The 20254-nt window shown below is 46.8% G+C and overlaps 1 protein-coding gene across 3 annotated transcripts in view; it reads right to left on the reverse strand.

Moving 5' to 3' along the window:
* RIC1 (RIC1 homolog, RAB6A GEF complex partner 1) overlaps positions 1–19881 on the reverse strand; it is a 102398-nt gene extending 82517 nt beyond the window's left edge. For all 3 annotated transcript variants that reach the window (XM_067543040.1, XM_067543042.1, XM_067543039.1), the window contains exon 1: positions 19323–19881. In XM_067543040.1, the coding sequence (XP_067399141.1) occupies positions 19323–19463 (141 nt within the window). In that variant the 5' untranslated portion in view covers positions 19464–19881. The remainder of the gene's footprint in view (positions 1–19322) is intronic.
* Positions 19882–20254: the final 373 nt, after the last annotated feature.

The raw sequence follows: 20254 nt of genomic DNA on the forward strand, positions 1-20254 counted from the left end.
TCTTGGGGGCAACATCCCGGAGGGGCCCCCCAGAGACAGAGGACCCCGGAACCCCGAGGACCACAGGCCTACCTGACCAACCCCTCCAGTCGGACCAAGAGGTCGGCCGTCCCCCAGGCGGGGGAGGCCCGCAGATGACCCCCGTAGAGGAGTTCTGTCATGACCAGCGGAACGACCCCACACTGCGACACGCATACGAGCAGCTCGCCTATCAGGATGGGAGTGCCGTTCGCCCCGGCCAGGGCAACCAGTGGCCCCGCTTCGAACTGCAGAAGGGCCGGCTGTATCGCATGGAGCGGGACCCCCGGACCCAAGAGCCTCGGGCCCAACTGGTAGTGCCCCGACCTCACCGGCGGGCCATCCTAAGGTTGGCCCATGACGTTCCCGCGGCTGGACACCTTGGGCTGGACAAAACCCTCGCCCGGATCCTGGCACGCTTTTACTGGCCGGGGATCCGACGAGAGGTCAAGGACTACTGTGCCTCTTGCCCCGAGTGCCAGCTGGCCGCTCCCCCAGGAATACCCCGGGCACCCCTCGTACCACTCCCACCGGTAGGAACACCCTTCGAGAAAGTCGCTATGGACCTCCTGGGACCCCTCCCCAAGAGCGCTGCGGGCTTCCGGTATGTCTTGGTGGTGATGGACTATGCCACCCGCTTCCCGGAGGCTATCCCGCTCTGGAGCGCCACGGCACGCGTAATCGCCGCTGAACTGATAAAGATTTTTGCTCGGGTCGGGCTGCCCCGAGAGCTTCTCTCGGACCAGGGCACAAATTTCACGTCCCGATTACTGCGAGAGGTCTGCGGTATCCTGGGAATAAAAAAAATTACAAACGTCCATCTACCACCCCCAGACGGATGGCCTGGTGGAACGATTCAATCGGACCCTTAAGGGAATGCTGCGGAAGTTTTCAGCTGACGAACTCCGCCGCTGGGACCAACTCCTCCCCCTCCTCATGGCCATCCGAGAGGTGCCCCAGGCCTCTACCAACTTCTCCCCCTTTGAACTGCTCTATGGGCGGCAACCGAGAGGCCTGCTGGACCTCCTTAGGGAGACGTGGGAACAAGCCCCGCCCCGCGATCAGGGGCTACTTCAATATGTCCTGTCCCTGCAGGACCGGCTGGCCCAGGTCGGAGAACTGGCCCAGGAAAATCTGAGAGACGCCCAGCAGGCACAAGCCCGCTCCTACAACCAGGGTGCCCGAGCCCGCACCTTCAAGCCTGGGGACCGGGTTCTCGTCCTCCTCCCCACGGAGGAGTCCAAGCTCCTCGCACGCTGGCAGGGACCTTTTGAGATTATCCGACAGGTAGGACCGGTTAACTATGTGGTCCGCCAGCCCCACCGGCGAAAACCCCAACAGATCTACCATATAAACCTCCTAAAGCCCTGGCGTGAACGGGAGGCGCTCATGATCGCGCCGTACCCTCCCGAACCAGAGTTGGGACCACAGCCCCCAGATCCGGGAGACCGGCAGGAACCTAGCCTGGGTGAGGACCTCACGGAAGGGCAACGGCGGCAGATCCAACATCTCCTGAAAGCCTTCGCCCGAACATTTACGGCCAAGCCGGGCCGGACCACCCTAGTGCAACACGACATCCAAACAAACCCCGGGGTAGTGGTCCGGGCCCCAGCTAGACCCCTCCCCCGACACATGCGGGAGGCTATCGAGGAGGAGGTGCGGGAGATGCTGGACTTGGGGGTGATTGAACCCTCACGAAGCGAGTGGAGAAGCCCGGTGGTCCTAGTCCCTAAGCCGGACGGCTCCCGTCGGTTCTGTATAGACTTTCGAAAAGTCAACCTAGTCTCTCGGTTCGACGCCTACCCCATGCCCCGAGTCGACGAGCTCCTCAAGCGGCTTGGGGAGGCGCAGTACATCTCCACGCTGGACTTAACCAAAGGCTACTGGCAGATCCCGATGGAGCCGACGGCCAAGGAAAAGACTGCCTTTGCCACGCCCCGGGGGCTGTACCAATTCACAAGAATGCCTTTTGGGTTGCATGGGGCCCCCGCGACATTCCAAAGATTAATGGACCAATTACTTCAGCCCCATCTGGAATACGCGGCTGCATATCTAGACGATGTGGTGGTGTACAGCCGACGCTGGGAGGACCATCTCAACCACCTTGCCACTGTACTCAGGGCCCTCCGAGATGCCGGCTTGACCGCCAACCCGAAGAAGTGTCGCCTCGGGTGGCGAGAAACAACCTACCTCGGGTACGCCCTGGGGCGCGGGACGGTCCGCCCGCTCGTGGGAAAGGTGCACGCGATCAGAGGACAACCCGCTCCGACTACCAAACGCCAGGTACGGCAATTCCTCGGGCTAGTGGGATATTACCGACGGTTCATACCCGACTTTGCCACTATTGCCGCCCCACTAACCAACCTCCTGACAAAGACGGAGCCGGTGCGCGTGCGCTGGACCCCGCAATGTGAGGGTGCGTTCCAAGCACTCAAGGACGCGCTGTGCCAGGAGCCGGTGCTATATAACCCCGACTTTGACAAGAGCTTCCTGGTACAGACTGACGCCTCCATGGTGGGACTAGGGGCAGTCCTAGCCCAGGAAGTCAACGGGGAAGAGCACCCCGTCCTATACATCAGCAGAAAGTTGTTCCCCCGGGAGCAACGCTACTCGGTAGTGGAAAAGGAGGCCCTGGCTGTGAAATGGGCTGTGGAGGCCCTCCGGTACTACCTGCTCGGTAGTACCTTCGTTGTAGTAACCGACCATGCGGCCTTGAAATGGCTGCATGAAATGAAAGAGACTAACGCTCGCCTCATGCGGTGGTATCTAACCCTCCAGCCCTTTGCTTTCACGGTGCAGCATCGGGCGGGCCGACAGCACGCCAATGCGGACGCTCTCTCTCGCCTGGAGGTACTGGAGGAGGACCCAGAGAGGGACACAGACCTTGAAGAGGGGGGCTGACAGAAGCCTGCCCCTCTGAGGAGGACCCAGAGAGGGAAGCAAGGGGGCGGGTCTAGGCCTTTAAAGGCCCCAGTGGCCCCACCTGACCGGAAGCAGGGGGGCGGAGCTAGGCCTTTAAGAGCCCGGCCGGCGAGCTCAGTTGGGAGGAGGCGGCCGAAGGGGAAGGACGCATCTCCTCCGGAGCTCCTAGCCAAGGCCGGGCCGGGGAGCCGGGCTGAGAGGGAGTGGCCGGCCTTAAACCCAGCCTGGGGATCGACTGAGGCCTCTCCCAGGTACCCTACGGCCTGGGAGTTGGAGGGACCGCCCGAGACCCCCTCGGCCTGGGAGCCGGAAGAAGGCCCGTCGGGGCTCCCAGCGGACTACGAGCCGGAGGAGAACCCCCCGGAGACACCCGGGGCTTGGGAGACAGAACCAGACCTGCCAGAGCAGTGCCGAGCCTGGGACCCCGAGGATCTACCGGCTCTGCCCGAGGCCTGGGGGCCGCAGGACCTGGAGGAGCTACCCCCCGAAGACGAGCCCATGGAGCTACCCGATCTGCCGCCTGTGGACAATGAGGGCCTAGCCGGTCTACCCTACCTCAGCGACCCAGAGGAGACAGGTACCGGGGGTTTCGGGGAGGAAGAAGCCCAGGGATAGCCGCATGATAGTGGCTGAGTCAGGGGCAACCTGGGCGGTGTGTTGCGGCTGGAGCCCCACCGACCCAGCGGCAAACGCTGTTGCCGCTATCAGGGCCCTGGGCTGGGACGCAGTGGAGACGGGCGGGCCTGCGTCCCCCTCCCCCCTTCCCTACCCTCCGTGAGGAAGCCTTCCCCGCCGTGCCGCTCCAGAGAGCGGCTTGCACCAGCCAGCCCTGCCTGAGGGCCTGGCTATAGACTGTTTGCCTCGCCAGCCCTGCCTGAGGGCCTGGCTATAGACTGTTTGCCTCGCCAGCCCTGCCTGAGGGCCTGGCTATAGACTGCTTGCCTTGAGAAAGGCGCAAGACGGCTCCCAGTGGGAGGTAGCCAGGAGGGCTGGTCCCCCTCTGAGGAGGACCCAGAGAGGGAGCCAGACCCGGACGCTGCTCCCCGATTCCAGGGGCACGTCCACACTGGGCAAACAGACTGGAACTGAAACAAAGAGGCAAAGGTTGGGAAGAGATAGGATAAGGACAGTTCTGAGGGCATGAGGCAGAAGGGGTCAAGCTTAGGGGTAATGAGCAAGAGTCTGTGGTCACCAAAGCACACTTCCCTCCAGCGTCCGGAATGCAACACAGGATTCCTGGGAAACCCACTAGCAAAGTGTCCCATTGCCCTTTACCAGTAATCCATATAGAGGATGACAGCCTATCACCATCAGTTACTCTACTAGCTTAAAGGACAGAGGTATGTGCAGTGCAGTGGATCTAAAAGTCCAAACTCTCCTGAGGAATCATGTGGGCACTAATATGATGCCACATGATGGAATTGGTTTATTCAGTTTTACTTTTTAAAAACCTGAAGTACTCAGGGCTTTTTTTTGCCTCTGTCTTCATAGACAAGGTCAGCTCCCAGACTACTGCACAGAATCGGAAGGAGGTGAGCAGCCCTCAGTGATGAAAGAACAGGTTCAGGACTATTTAGAAAAGCTGGACATGCACAAGTCCACAGGGCCGGATGCAATACATCCGAGGTGCTGAGGGGCTTGGCTGATTTGATTACAGAGCCATTGGCCATTATCTTTGAAAACTTATGGTGATCGGGGGAGATCCCAGACTATTGGGAAAAGGAAATATAGTGCCCATCTTTAAAAAGAGGAAGGAGGAGGATCTGGGGAACTACAGACCAGTCAGCTTCACCTCAGTCCCCAGAAAAATCATGGAGCAGGTCCTCAAGGAATCCATTTTGAAGCACTTGCAGGAGAGGAAGGTCAACAGGAACAGTCAGCATGGATTCACCAAGGGCAAGTCATGCCTGACCAACCTGATTGCCTTCTATGATAAGATGACTTGCTCTGTAGATGTGGGGAAAGCAGTGGATGTGATATACCTTGACTTTAGCAAAGCTTTTGATACCATCTCCCAGTGTTTTTGCCAGCAAGTTAAAGAAGTATGACTAAACTTAAAGAAGTTAAAGTTAAAGAAGTACTTAAACAAGTTAAACTTAAAAAAGTCCACTATAAGGTGGACAGAAAACTGGCTGGATTGTCGGGCTCAAATGGCAGCAATCAACGGCTTGATGTCTAGTTGGCAGTTGGTATCAAGCAGAGTGCCCCAGGGGTCGGTTCTGGTGCCTGTTTTGTTCAACATCTTCCTTAATGATCTGGAGGATGGGGTGGATTGAACCCTCAGCAATTTGGCAGATGACACTAAACTGGGGGGAGTGGTAGATACTCTGGATACAGAGTGAATAGGCAAATGGAGGATTGGGCCAAAAGAAATCTGATGAGGTTCAACAAGGACAAGTGCAGAGTCCTGCATGTAGGACAGAAGAATCCCATACACTGCTACACATTAAGGACCAAATGGCTAAGCAGCAGTTCTTCAGAAGACGACCTGGGGGGTAACAGTGGACAAGAAGCTGAATATGAGTCAACAGTGTGCCCTTGTTGCCAAGAAAGGTAACTGCATATTGGGCTGCATTAGTAGGAGCATTGACAGCAGATCGCAGGAAGTGATTATTCCTCTCTATTCAGCACTGATGAGGCCACATCTCATTGTGTTCAGTTTTGAGCTCCCTATTACAGAAAGGACGTGGACAAATTGGAGAGAGTACAGTGGAGGACAACAAAAATGATCAGGGGGCTGGGGCACATGACTTATGAGGAGAGGCTGAGGGAACTGGGCTTTATTTAGTCTACAGAAGAGAAGAGTGAGGGGGGATTTGATAGTGGCCTTCAACTACCTTAAGGGGAATTCCAAAAAGGATGGAGCTAGGCTGTTCTCAGTGGTGGCAGATGACAGAACAAGGAGCAATGATCTCAAGTTGCAGTGGAGGAGGTCTAGGTTGGACATTAGGAAAAACTTTTTCACTAGGAGGGTGGTGAAGCACTGGAATGAATTACTTAGGAAGGTGATGGAATCTCCATCCTTAGAGGTTTTTAGGGCCCGACTTGACAAAGCCCGTGTTGGGATTGGTCCTGTTTTAGATGATCTCCTGAGGTCCCTTCCAACCCTAATCTTATATGATAAAAAGCGTTTGTGTATAATGAATGCATATCGAAAAGAAAAGTTGGCTTGCTTACTGTCAGAGTAATATAATGGTCTTTTTGTGATATGCCCCCTCCCTCTTGTTTATTACAATCTGTATTTGTGCTGATTTAAAACCACATCCTAAACCCTACACAGAAAGAGCCAAAAAATCCTACTGTAACTCACAGAACTTGCTCCTTCAATCCCAAGCAGCACAAATTTTGCACACAAACCTTTAAACCTTTCATTTCTGCTTGGGAAGAGACAAAACCAAAGTTCCAGACTAGTAAATCTTCAGAACTTGGCTTGATGATGTTTTCTATTTCTAAAATAGAGGAAATTCTAAAGAAAGTTGTGTCAAGGTCACAAAGACTATTTTATGCATGTGGCATAACTTTCCCTTCACACTTTTGTGGACATTGTGATGAAGGACCATATAAACAAATCTAATCATGTGCAATTGTAATGAGATTATGGGTTGCAGTTCTCTCAGAATCAGATGTGTTGATTCACCGTACTCTTAATTTTGTAATATTGAAAAACAGCTCACAGTTTTCATGCAAGCTGTGATTCTACCATTGAGAATCTGCTATTGATTAAAGAAAGCTTTATAAAAAACGGTCTACACTAGTATTTATTCCAAACCATGATTAGATTATGGAATAAAATGTTGAACATCCACAAATCATGAGCAGAAATTCAACACCTCCTGTAAGACTTGCAAAAAAATTGCAAACCCCTCACATAGATGACTTTTAATGCATAATTAAAGACACAAAACTACATTACCATACCCAGATCAATATGCCAGCTTTGGAATTCCCACAATCTGCCACAGAGAAGACCTGTGGTTTGATAGGACAACACTTTTTGTCTCCTAGGAAGGAATTCATAGCCAAGGCAAAATAGAAACCTGACATCCTCTATGAAGAAGAGGCTACACAGGCTAGCACTACTTCACAGCATGACATACACAGAAGACAGAATGGAAGATAGTGATGCCACAAACAGAACAACAGATAAAGCAAATAAGATCTATGGGGACATGATCTTTGTGATGACAGGTATCCATCTGTGCAGCTTATGAATTCTGGTTAATTCTGTGAAGTTGTTCTTATGAAAGAGGCATCCCATAACACAGCAGTTATGTATGTGTGTATCCACTATTCCTGACAGGTCTGCGTCAGTCCCTTCCAGGTCAGCTGGGGGGAGGATGCTGTTTGAACTCAAGAATCATCTTATTCAGGTGGAAATGCCTTGGGGCAATGGGCTGTCTGAAGCCAGAACCACCAGTTTTCTCCAACTTTTCTGCAGGGAACTAGGGTTTGGAGGGTGCAGAGGTTAAACTTTGAGCAGGAGGGGAAGAGAAAGGCATACCTTGATAGCAGGTGAGGCTTGGTTTAGCTGTAGGACCAACCAAAGTCAAAACAAGGTGACTTGGAAGGAAAGGCTTCACAACTGAGAAAACACACCATGTGCTACAGCACAAGGACCCTGGATAGCCCCTGTGGTCTATGAGCGCAAATAATGCCCTAGAAGGGTAAGGAAATTGAGGCAGGTAAATCCATGTAGGGTTGGGGGAGTTTTTGGTACAGATTTGAGCATTTCCCATGCTATTAAAGAAAGATCAATGGTAATCCTGTGCAAAGTCTAGATGTATGTTTTATGTTTTGCGTACCATGAGTTCGTTTGAAACTTGTGGACACAGAACACCCACACAGTTGGAGTTCTGGGAGAGGGTGTGTTTGAGCTAAGGGGAAGCCTGAGGAGGGGAAGCCTGATGACAGGGACTAGGCTGTTGGGCCATGAGACCTCAGCTTTCAGGAGGTTCTAGATAGAAAATTTGCATCTCAGGAGTGTGCCTCAAGTCCCCAGGACAGGAGCAATAACTGGACTCTGTTCAGATTCTGAAGGCTTAAAGCACGCCAACTCTAGAAGCTGGATCCCCTCACAGTAGTTTGGGAGTGGCCAAGAGGGACATTTGACAGGATTTGGACAGCCTTTACCTAGAATAAGAAAGCTTGAATTAATAACTGAACGAGATATGCTGTTAAAAATTTAGACCAATTCAAACCTTGATACAGCCTTAGTCTTCTAGGGGCATTGGCACTGATTATTAGAATCTGATTTTCCAAAGTCACCAGGATTCTATGCTTTTATTTTGAGATTGTTGCTTTATACCATATAATAAGGCAGAAAGGAGACTATGACTCCTGACTGTGTTTTTTCCTTAGTCTATGAGAGAGAAAAAGAAGTCCAAGGGAAGGAAAAAAAGATAAGCATTCTTCCATGAAGGTCTGACAACTTCATTTAATGACCTCAGCTCTGAGTGAACAGAAATGTTGCTGAGGAGATTCAACATACAGCACTGATTCAATTGTACCTAACAGCAGGTGCAATATACAGCTTAAGGAAGACAAGAAGTTGTATCTCCACACACAAGACTAAGTGATGTGGGAAACTGAACTGACAATAGCTAAAAGGACTCCATGCAGCATTCACAAACACAACCTTTCGAGACCTTTCGAGACCTTTCGAGACAGGCCATGCTGCTGGCATCAGAAAATGATTAAAATAGTTAGAGGAGCTGAGAGGCTACAAAGATATGTGCTCCCTACCTCTATCACGAGCTAATGCAGCAGCTCTGGCTACCAGTTGTTCACTAATATACAAGGAGGAATAACCCATCTTGAAATATTAGAACTGTGTACAAAGAAAAGCTATATTACTCATGAACAACAGTGCAAAATTAATCCACAAGTTAAAATAACATTAATAAAATAAAGTGTAAAGTTGTTCTGAGTTGTCATTTTACTACTATGTAATTTACAGGCATAAAAAAGAATCTCTGTTCAAAGTGACCTCAGTTCTTCAGGAAACAGGCTTTCTTGAGGGAGACAGTTATGAAACTCTTTATGCTTCCATTTCTCAGCACTTACATCCCACAATAGGGTTAGTGAAATTGATGAGCACTTCATTCTACAGGGCAGTTCACACTTGCTTCTCTCCTAGTTACCATATATAAACAATAAATATTAAGTCTTACGAAGTTTTTGTAAAAATTAATTCTAATCCAGAAAATAACAATATTTTTTAAGCATTCATCTGATCAAAGATATTCAAACTCATAGAACATTAAATCCTAAAGATCTCAGATTATATATTCTAACAATATTCTGACTCAGGTTTAAATGCCCACTCAGTATGCATTTGCAGTCAAAATGTTAGTACTGGTCTGAGAAAATATGTATTTCAATTAATTAGATAAAGGATTGCGAAATTTGGGAACACCGTGTTCAAATAAAATATTACTTTTCAACAGTTTCAGTATTATTGCATTTTTCAAACTGCTGGAAAAGTTTAACAATATTTTATTTTTGTTGTCCAGGATCAAAACTTATTGAAACTTTATTATAGAGCAAAGATGGGGTACCCCACCGCCTGTCAGCCCTTTCAATGTTCCTGCAAGACACTAAGAGCTCTGCTAGAATAAGTTTTGTACAAAACAAAAAAATTCTCCCCTGAGGAACAATACACAAAGAGCAGCATTCTAATCCTTATTTAAGTTTGAAAAATAGCATGTTAAAAAGTTACATTCTATAGTGAAACAGACATACCGACACAAGTAGTGAATATGTTGCACAAAATAGCAAATTATAAAAGAGCATATGCAGAATGCCCTAGTCAGTGAAGCAGTCAAAAATCAAAGCATTATATAAGTATCTAATTATTTACCAAGTACTTATTCATGTCTAAAATTATTACTTACCTAAGATTGTCAAAATTTTGGCTAGACTACAACAAGAGCCAGCTAGTTTCAGCTTTGAATCACAAGGATTGTTTGACAATAACTATATTCTCAATTCAGAATGCACTATGACTTTAGAATTTAATGCCCCTAAAGTTGGGGGGGTAGAGATGGGAGGGAGGCAGTTAAAAGATCGAGATTCTCACACTCTGAAGGCCTGGATTCTCTAGCTTCATTCCCATCAGATGTGATTCAGAGTGTGAAAAGTCAGTCACTGGGTATTACTGATTTACTTTTAAAAGAAACGTTTGCACTCACTCAATTAAGGCAGTCAAACACTGAGGTTCTGGCTGACTAGCACTCTTAATAGCTGTTATCTATATGTAAAAGGGACCGTGCTAGTACATTTGCTAGAATGTGAAGAAGTATTAACAGCTGACAATATGGTACCATGTAATATCATATCACTGGAATGCCAATGGATGAGCGTGCAAGGCCACAGAGATTCATCAGGACGCTAAGGTTACTATTCCCCTCCCCCCCCCCCCGCTTTCTATTTCATATTTTAGACACAAGGCACTTGAAGTTTCATTTAGAATTAGGTGATCTCCATTCCTGAATACAAGAGAATAACCTACATCATTTTCTCTTCAGCTTTCTAAGACAACCAATTTTAAGTATATTTGAAAGATAAATGAATAAATATTACTCAAGAGCACACTAGTCATGAAATCAAACACGTATCCCCTATTCTGAAAAGTTTACAATCTAAGTAGTGAGACTAGAGTCAAGAATGAAGAAAACAGGATGTGGAACTGGGAGGATAAGAAATAAGGATTATAAATGTAAGATCTTGGGTGAGCTTAGTGGTACTGAAACACATCTGGATTATTTTTAATGATTACATGGGGAGTTTTCAGATGTTCATGCTGAGATTTTGCAGGGTGAGAAGTAGGCAAGTTTGGAGGAATATGAGAAGAGAAAAAGAAATGAGAAAACAGCAGACAAGAGGCAGGAGCCACAGGCATAGAAGCAGCAAGAGCAGAAAGGTACTTGTGAGGCTTGGTCTACACTAAGGCCTTGTCTACACTACAGAGTGTTGTTGACACAAGTTATGCCAGCATACAGCCACTGCTATAAATAAACCACTGTTGCATGTCCTTGCTATGCTCCTTGTGTCAGTGGAATGCATTCACACTACCAGCTCTTGCATTGACACTGTAAGCACTGCACTATGGGTAGCTATCCCACTGTGCAACTGCCTGCAGGGTGCTTTGGGAAGGGTTTGCAATGCCCATGGGGCAGGCACAGCATCACATGAGGAAGGTTTCAGAATCCCATAGTTCCATGAGCATCCCACTAGATAGACAGCTGCTTTCCAACTGCCCTGTCAGCCAATCTGACATCGCTGAACATGAACACAAGAAGTTCACAGAAGTGGGGGGAGAAGTGTGAGACAGGGAATGCGTGTGCGCGCACGCGAGGGAGAGACAAAGAAAGAGTGTGCTGGGGACAGTGAATGTGTCCTTATGCTGTCTCTAAGTTCAGACAGCTAGTGCCCCCCGTCCTCACAACCCAGCTCAGCAGAGATCTGGACACCGGCAGGGGGATACCCCAACATCAGCCCCTGCCTCCCTACCTGGCTCTGCACAGCACATCAAGAGTCACTTCCTCTTTCCCCCCAGCAGCAGCCCTGCCTGCCTGCCACAGGAGAGCAGGATTGATTCCTTCCAAGTTCTCCCATGGCCTGGTCTCCCCACAGACCAAGGAGAATGATCCACCCCCTGCTGTAGTCCAGGCAAGAGTGCGTTTGCTGCCAGAAGCTGGCATGTTCAGCTGGGCAGTAACTACATGAGCTGCCCACCCTGAGCAATTTCAAAACTTCCTGGGACTTTAAAAGGGGAGGGACGCAAGTCTGTGTAGCTGGATGCAGGGCAGCAGAGTTCAAAATAGGGATGTAAAATATTAAATGGTTAAACGGTTAACTGATAGTCTTAACGGCAATACTAATACTTAATAGTTATTGGTTAACTGGCAGCACAGGCTCTCAATCTACATGACGACGACCCTGGTGCAGGCACTGCAGAATACCCTGCTGCGGAATACTGGGGAACCAGTCCATGGGTCTGGGTCTGAGTTTAGGGTCCCCCCACGAAGCTGGGCCGGGGGCACTACCCAGAGGCTGAGGGGAGAGGGAAAGGTGTGTGGAGGATGACACAAAATTATATCGGTTAAATGATTAATCAATATAATTTTTAATTTTTAAACAGTTACCTTTTTTAAACAAAATTTACAACCCTAGTTCAAAGAGTGAACAGAGTGGTCAAGATGGGCATTGCGGGATAAAGCCTGGAGCCTAGTTATGGCACGCAGCGTCTACACTGATGCTTTGTCACTAACTTTGCCACAAAAAACTCTGCCTCTCGATGAGGTGGTTTTATTTTGTCATCAAAGCAGGGAAGTTTTGTCAGCGGAGGAAGCATTGTAATGTATACATCACCATGCTTTTGTCAACAAAACTCTAGTGTAGAATAGGCTTAACAGAGTTACGTTGACGTAACTAAGGCACCTTAGTCCAACCTAATTATGCTAGTACAACCTTGTTCCTGCCAATGTAAGTGCCCTACTACACTGACATAATATCGCCACGGCAGGCATAGGGCTTATGTCAGAGTAGTTAGGGTGACCCAGTGTCCATGTAGACACTGCATTGCTTACATGGGCTGTTGGCTGTCATTCTTGTCAATTTCATGGTTCCCTACTGGGCTGGTAGGCTCCCTGCTGTGAACCCCACAGCTTGGGCTGTCATCTTGGGGCAGGTGGAGGGGCTCCCAGCTTCCTGTGAGGAGCTGAGTGGCCACCCAGGCTCACACCTCCCTGCGATTCCCAGCAGGGAGCTCCACTCAGAGCCCATGCTCTCAGCCCCTCACACTGCCCCTCTTAAGTCAGTCAAAGTGAGGACATACTCCACTGACAAAAGGAGGGTAAGTGTGGATATGAAAAACCACAGCAATTACTGGGGTGGCTGTATGTCAACTTAACTTATTTGTCTTATTGTAATTTGTAGTGACCTAAGGATCCATGACCTGAGAATGAGAACAAGGAACATGTGAGGCTGAGATACAAAAAGGAATCGGTGGCATTAAGACAGGTACAGACTGGTAGCAATAGTCACTGAGGTAAAATTGCTAGGCATGCTGGTGATATTTACAAATACATCATGACAATTATTGGGCTAGTTGCCCGCTGCCCTTTCATGGAGTCTTACTGAGTGCTCATGCATAGATATCAGACCTCTCATGGGGTGGAACTCCACAATTTGTCTGCTTAGACCAGGACCTGAGTCCAAGACCAGGACTACTACATCAGGTCAAACAGCATTTGGAACCTGCAAGTCAGTGTTTTCCTTCAGGGGTCTGTGACAACATAGGGAGACAGAAACAGTTTCTTCACAACAAAGTTGCATTTATTTATTACTCAAAGGTACAAAGCACAGAACCAACAGCTTACTAACTCATATAGGTCTTATTTACACACTGGTAAGTTCCCCTCAGCCCAGCTAACTCCAACCCTGACAGGTAGAAACAGCCTGTACTACAGCAGCCTGTGCCTCAGACTGGCAGACTTTACCTTGACACATCCAGGCCAGCCTCTCCCAGCTCACCCAGCCCCCTTCCCCTCCCTTTTCTATGGTTTTGAGGTTTTACATCTCCTTTGATCCCTGACTTAGCCTTGGGAAACAGTAAAATATCCTACCACTACAGAGCCAGGTAGGTAAATTCTCTTCCCCCTTCCTCCTTCCCTCCCGAAACTGATGCTCCAGACACTGGTATCTTTACTCCTTTGAAACTATATCATTGTTTTACCATTCCTGCTGGTTCTTTAACAATCTCTTTACCTCCTCCTTCGATTTAACTCTTTGCACTCACCAAGGCAGCAATACATAACTGAACAGGGAAACCACATCACATAGAACAGTCATAAAAATTATCAGTGCATCACATACACCTCACATATCAGCTTTGAAGCTTTACAAACAGAAGATGATTCATCCACCACTGGGGTGGAATATGGTAGTTAACAGCATTCCACACGTTTAACAAAAAATGAGGTACATCATATTCAGTTTAAACTACAATGGAGAAGTTCAAATATAGTAATTCAGCATGAATTAGGATATCATTTTAAAAGCACCTAACACATTCTGGGCTTTATACAAGCATCTCTCCCAACTGAAAGTTAGACAATCTGTTGTCTAAAAAAATACTGCTAGTTAATAGGGTGCTATTCAGTGACTCTCAGCCCAGCAGATTGGCAGCAGCTAAGATTAATCAGTGGTGCTTATTAGTGAAAGAGGTTCTGTATCAATGAGGCTAGAGTCCTAGTTGTCCCATCACTTATGCACATACAGTTCATACTGGCTTTAATGTGAGTTGTGTATGGGCAATTTGATGGGACAGTCAGGCTCCTGATGTATGATGTTATACCAGCTTCCAGAGGCAGAGAATTCTGAAAGAGGTATCCCTGAGGGTGCAAAGCTCACGTCTCTGCACAGGAGAAGGAAAAGCCGAGTTTGAGGACTTCTGGACATTAATGACAATTTCTCAATCCCATTAGTATAGTAAAGTTTTATCCGTGGATATTTCCTCAATTATACAGACAGATAAACAGTTCTGCAGCAATAGCATAGCTGTTACACTGTATTTGAAACAAATTATCAATCAAGTACATAAAACTGAAGACTAACACAGCCAGGGGAAGGACCAAAGTATGGCTCAAGTGGGGAATAAAGATTATGATCACCCCATGTCACTGATTCAAGTTCAGGCTAGATCTACAGGAATGCTAGCTGTTACCACCTGAAAACTGTTTGGGATCTACAAAAACTATATAGTCTCATGCAGTCCAGCTGCTGACAGGTGTCAGCCAACAGAAACTCATAATTATTACCTCTTAGCAAAGACCTAAAGTCATGGAGGATGAACTACTCCCTACACAATGAGAGGACACAATGGTGGGGGGAGAGATGAGGTAGTTTACATTGCTGATATCTGTGACATACCTTGTGTGATATACAGAACCTCACGCTCCAGGAATATCAAACCAGCATTTTAGCATTAAAACAACTTTTAATTAAAGCAAGCATTGTCTGCAACTTATTGCAAAACAAACAAGATGCTACAGAGGTCATAGACAATCCAATATAATCTTAACATATTCACACAATAAAGAGACATTGATCCTATATGGTAAGTCAACTCATTTTGTTAGACAGACTATAAGGTCAGAAGGGACCATTATGATCATCTAGTCTGACCTCCTGCACAACGCAGGCCACAGAACTTCATCCATCCACTCCTGTAATAGACCCCTAACCTAAGACTGAGTTATTGAAGTCTTCAAATAAAGATTTAAAGACTTCAAGGTACCAGCAAGTGACCCATGCCCCATGCTACAGAGGAAGGCCAGAGAAATGTATCCTTTACAGTTCTGAAGGGTACATTTAGCCAGTAATTAGTAAAGTGAAAAATTGAATTAATATTTTTCATACTTTAAGTTAGTATCTATAAACCTTAAAGACATAACAGGACTGGAAAACAAACTTCTATGTTTATCCACACAACAGCTATAGCACAGGAAACAATAGCACAAATTTTCCCTTCCCACAGCCTAAAATCCAGCTCAAAGATAACTTACAAGAGGAGAAGGAATTCACTGTCTATTCTTATTAGTTTTTTGTTTTTGTTTTTTTTAACCTTTTACACTTAAACGCTGTAGTGCTTCAGTAAACACAGTACTATTAGTCAACCTCTCATGGACATGAATTAACTATCTGTTCATATTGGCTGGCAATATTACAGTTCTGTGCCCTCTGTTATTGCAAAATGAAAATGACATATTGCCCTGGGTCTTACTTACACAAGCCTGGGTCTTGACTGTACTGTTTGGTGCTGCTGGGACAAGCAACTCCCCCATCCCCACTTTTTCCCCCCAAAATACAAAATAGCATTAGTAAAACAGTCAAGATTTTTTGGCCTTATAAAAATGCACACAGCAACTGCAGATCTTATTTATACATCTATCCCATTTCTTATCCTGCAATAGGTAAAGAATCCCCAAGCAGAATGTAAACAACCCACACTAAGAGATGCCTTCCTTAACATGAGCTTTATAAGCACACACTAGCAAAAAAATAACACTTTGCTTTAAAGTAATACATGATTGAGTATGTTTACGAAGCTTAACTAGGAATTTAAAATGTTAATGTGCTTGAAATAAACATAATTTAGCACAGAACTTAGCCAAATTCATCACCTGTCTGAATACCACATGTAACTGCAGGATATTATGCTCCAGATACTTTACATCAGGGCTCAACAAATTTGCTTTGTATCTAGGAGCCTGCCGAAAAATTAAGGAGCCAGACGAATTTTTCAGCTTTCAGGGTTTTATGTTTTAATGAGTACCAAAAAAATTTCACAATCCACCACTGAATGGTAAACAGGTTAGGGGCGAGATACACATGTAAACACCTGTACACACCACGAGACTACACAGCGTTGTTCGTCTCGTGTTTATTATGCATTTAACATGGATGAGCACACAAAACAATCACTGTGCTCCTTGCTTTGTAACACATGCCAAAAAAATGTCCATCAACCATACACTGCGATACACATAATCGCAAATGATCGCTAAACAAAGAATTCGGCACTCAGATGCGCTGCCAGAGATAAGCAGTAATTAGAATGTGTTATCACTAAATTGTTGCTTGATAACTTCTACCTGAAACTCTTAATTCATATTTGTATTGTTTTGTGTCAGGGAGGAGAAAGCATGGGTGAACTTACCATCGAGCAGTTTATTATTCTATTTCCCCATTTTCCTGGATTCTGAAACTCAGATACTTGAAACTTTGCATTTTCATAATTGTCTGCCCATCTAGTTTCAAGGATAATTCTCCAGTGTTTATTCAAGGGCTCGTGGGCCAGCTGTGGCAGCCCCCTCTCCGCTCCTGCCCCTCTCCCACAACATGGGCCCAGTGGCAGGACACAGCAGCTGCAGCACTCCACCCTCCCGGCCCTGCCACATGGGACAGAGTGGCGCCCAGGCCAGCCACTCCCCCGGGACCCAGTCCTTCACTGGGAGAAATACTAGGCACCAGAATTAAATTCCTAGGTGCCATGGCGACCTGGCTCCCAGGGTTTGTCGAACCCTGCTTTACATTGTTGTGAACAAGCTATTATTGACAATGAAAAGCATTTTATAGAACCCAAGATCCCATTTCTTCCATAGGAACCCAATGTGTAATTTTGATTTAAATGCCACCTGCAAGAGGGAAAAAGGGTGTGTGCTTTATTTTTATGCAGGAAACAGGAAACCTGAGAGGTTCTTTCCAAAACTGTTTCTAGTTGCTTTTTACCTTAGTAAGAAGCCTTGTCTAACCATGGTTTGTTAAAAGTCTTGTTAATATCTCAGGTGAATTCTCTCACCCTTTAACTTAAGAGGCAACAATTGAACAACCCTAATAAAGTTATTCTTTGTCCAAAATGTTTATTTCACATTAAACAGGTGTTAACAAAAATAAGTTTTAAACAATCAAAGTCTCTTTCCCTCAGTTGCTCAGCTTTCATTATCTTATGTCATGTCCTAAATCCACTAGTTCTTTTTAATACAGTTAGACTGCAGTTAATCTTTCAAAATTTTAGAATTACCAATTGAAATATATATTTGAGACCGCTCATAGAAATAATACCTGCCAACAAAACTACCTACCATAGTTTCACTACCCTCAGCCCACCTCCTTCCCAAATGTGCCTAGGGTAAAGTGATTACAGTTATACCACATCCATAACGTTAACAAATCTAGGCTTTGATAGGCCAGAGAGAAACCTGCATTCTAAAAATAGGGACATTTCAAAGAAAGCACCCTACATGCAGCCTTCTCCCATTAAATTGGGAAAGTGAGACTTTAGACTCAGTAGCCCAATAACAGAGAGGCAGCCTCAAGTACTATGAGGGCTTTACAAGTTAAAAACCAACACCTGCACTTCACCCAGAAGCTAATGAACAGAGAGTGTGCAGATCACCACATACCAGCATGACCTGATGAAATCTCATTGGCATCATTTGATGAAGATATTAAAGACTTTACTAGTGTTTAAAATTAAGGTTTGCCAGTCTAGTATAATTTCTTCTTAAAATTAAGGAATGCCAGTCTAGTATAATTTCTTCCTCTTCTCATTTTGAAATGTTTATTATACTTTGGATGGATAGTACTGACTTAGGAAGACTAAGTAGAGTTATATAAAGACACACTAAAGACAGTTTAGGCTCTAAATCTAAGTAGTAAATATTTAAATGAATTCTTGAATTTATCTTTTAAAGAATAGCATTCCCCTGCAGTGTTTCCAATCCCAACACTGCAGTTGGGTGTCAGAGAAATGATAACCAGATGGTGAAATTAACAGTAAGAGCTTGTCTGTATGGGGAAAGAGCCTGGAATAACTATTACACATTAGCTTCATATGTAGACACTCCCATTCTGCACTAAAAGTACCTTTTTGCAGTTTAGATTAATCTACTATGGAAATGGATTGACCTAAACCAGAAAAAAAAAAAGGCACTCTCCAGGCAGAATAAGTGTGACCACAAAAGGAACTAGTGCAGAATAGCTGTTACACTTTAAATTCACAACCAAGCTATTTCACACTAAGTTCCCTGTGAATTCTATAGACAAACCTTAAGTGAGACCGATTATGCAGTTTTCATTGCCCAAATTGAGTGAGGTTCAGGAAGTAAACAACATAACTGCTAGGTTTTAGTTTTCAGTTTCAATATAAGGTGTTAAGAAGTAAACATTTTAAAAGTTGTGGGGTTTTTTTTATGCTGCTAGATAGTTACTCTTGAATGCAAGTCTGCAAAATCCCCCATCACAAAAGTGCCTGGAAGCAAACAACAGCATGCCATCCACGGCAGGATTTGCATTTAGCATGCATTTTGCAACTCCATCCGATTTCCAATTCTGGGTTCAAATAAGCTAAAGAGATGCCTAAGGTAGGCTTGGTCTAATCTTCTACTTTTGGGTGGAATTAACAACCATTACAAAGTGCTACCAGACATTTTTTAAAAGTCATGTGAACACAGCTGCTTGGACACATGCCCATGCAGTATTCACAACTCAACACTGCACTGCTTAAACAAAGAAAATATAATTGCCCAATACAAGTGAAGAACAAGAAGCTTAATAGGGAAATTTTCGATTTTCAGCAACTGCAACTATTAATCCTGATTTCAAAGTGTTACATGGCTGCGACTCCTAACAAGTAATTAGCCAACTGTTGTGTAACTGGTCTGACTTACAAGGCTGCTCAACAAATACAGAAGTACTTGCATAGAAACTAGTCCTGCGGGTCCGCAACGCTGTCTGGGCAGGAAAGAAGGAACACGCACTCCCTATAGGTGAGGCTGCACCGGCAGCGTGGGCCGGGCCGGCAAGGCAATACTCACCCTGCTATACCAGATGCTGAGTTGAGACGGGGCCAGCACTGCGAAGAAAATCTTTTGAGGGTCCGTCTGGATGTGCAGCGGCTGCTCCAGGGTCTCCAGAGGGCACCGCAGCCTCTTGGGCCAGCCACTCAGGAAATACATGGCCAGAGACTCCCCTCTTTCAGAGGGGCAACGAGCTGGCTCAGCACTCAATGGGCCAGACAAGCATCACCACGGGCGGCGCCGCTCAAGATCCCTGTCCCGTCCTGTTCCTCCAGCTGCGGGGAGAACGTAGCCGGGTAGCAATGGAGAACACGGGCATATTAACAACGCCGGCACGCCGCTAGCAGCTGGTCCCCTTGGGCTCTGTGAGCCGGAGAGGGTGCCGGGCAGCTCAAGGCGGCAGCAGGACGAAGGGGCTTGGCCGCGGCAGCAAGGCTCAGTTGGGTCTTCGAAGCAGCAGTCTGCGAGGTGAGTCTGGGGGCTCGGGCCGGTATCTCTGGGACACTGGCCGTTTACTGCTCCGAGCGGCGGGATAGCTAGGGCTGCTGCAGCGGCAGCGGCGGCGGCATCTGCCCCTCCCCCCGCGCGCCAATCACTCCCGAGAAGGCTTCTATCGCCCTCCTCCGCCGCCGCAACTGGCACAGGCCCGGCCACGGCACGGCGGCGTCGGCGACTGCACCCGGAAGTGGGGGGGAGATAAGTAGGGCGCGCGCGGATTGGCTTCACTGCACAATACTCCGGAAATGACGATTTTCGACGTCATTAACTCGCCGTCGCTCACGCGCTTCTTCGAGTCAACGATCAGGCAGCGAGATAGAAACTGACATTCTGCGTTGCAATAGGAGGCAGGGTGTGCGCACGCGCCAGCGCTCTCTAGGCAAGGAAAGGAAAAGCTGCTGTAGATCCACGCCCCGCCCCGCCCACAGAGGGGAGAGTCACTGCTCAGCCCC

Source organism: Emydura macquarii, unplaced genomic scaffold, assembly GCF_026122565.2.
Source record: "Emydura macquarii macquarii isolate MOO-44397 ecotype Brisbane River unplaced genomic scaffold, CSIRO-AGI_Emac_v2 contig_767, whole genome shotgun sequence".
NCBI classification, from domain to species: Eukaryota; Metazoa; Chordata; order Testudines; family Chelidae; genus Emydura; species Emydura macquarii.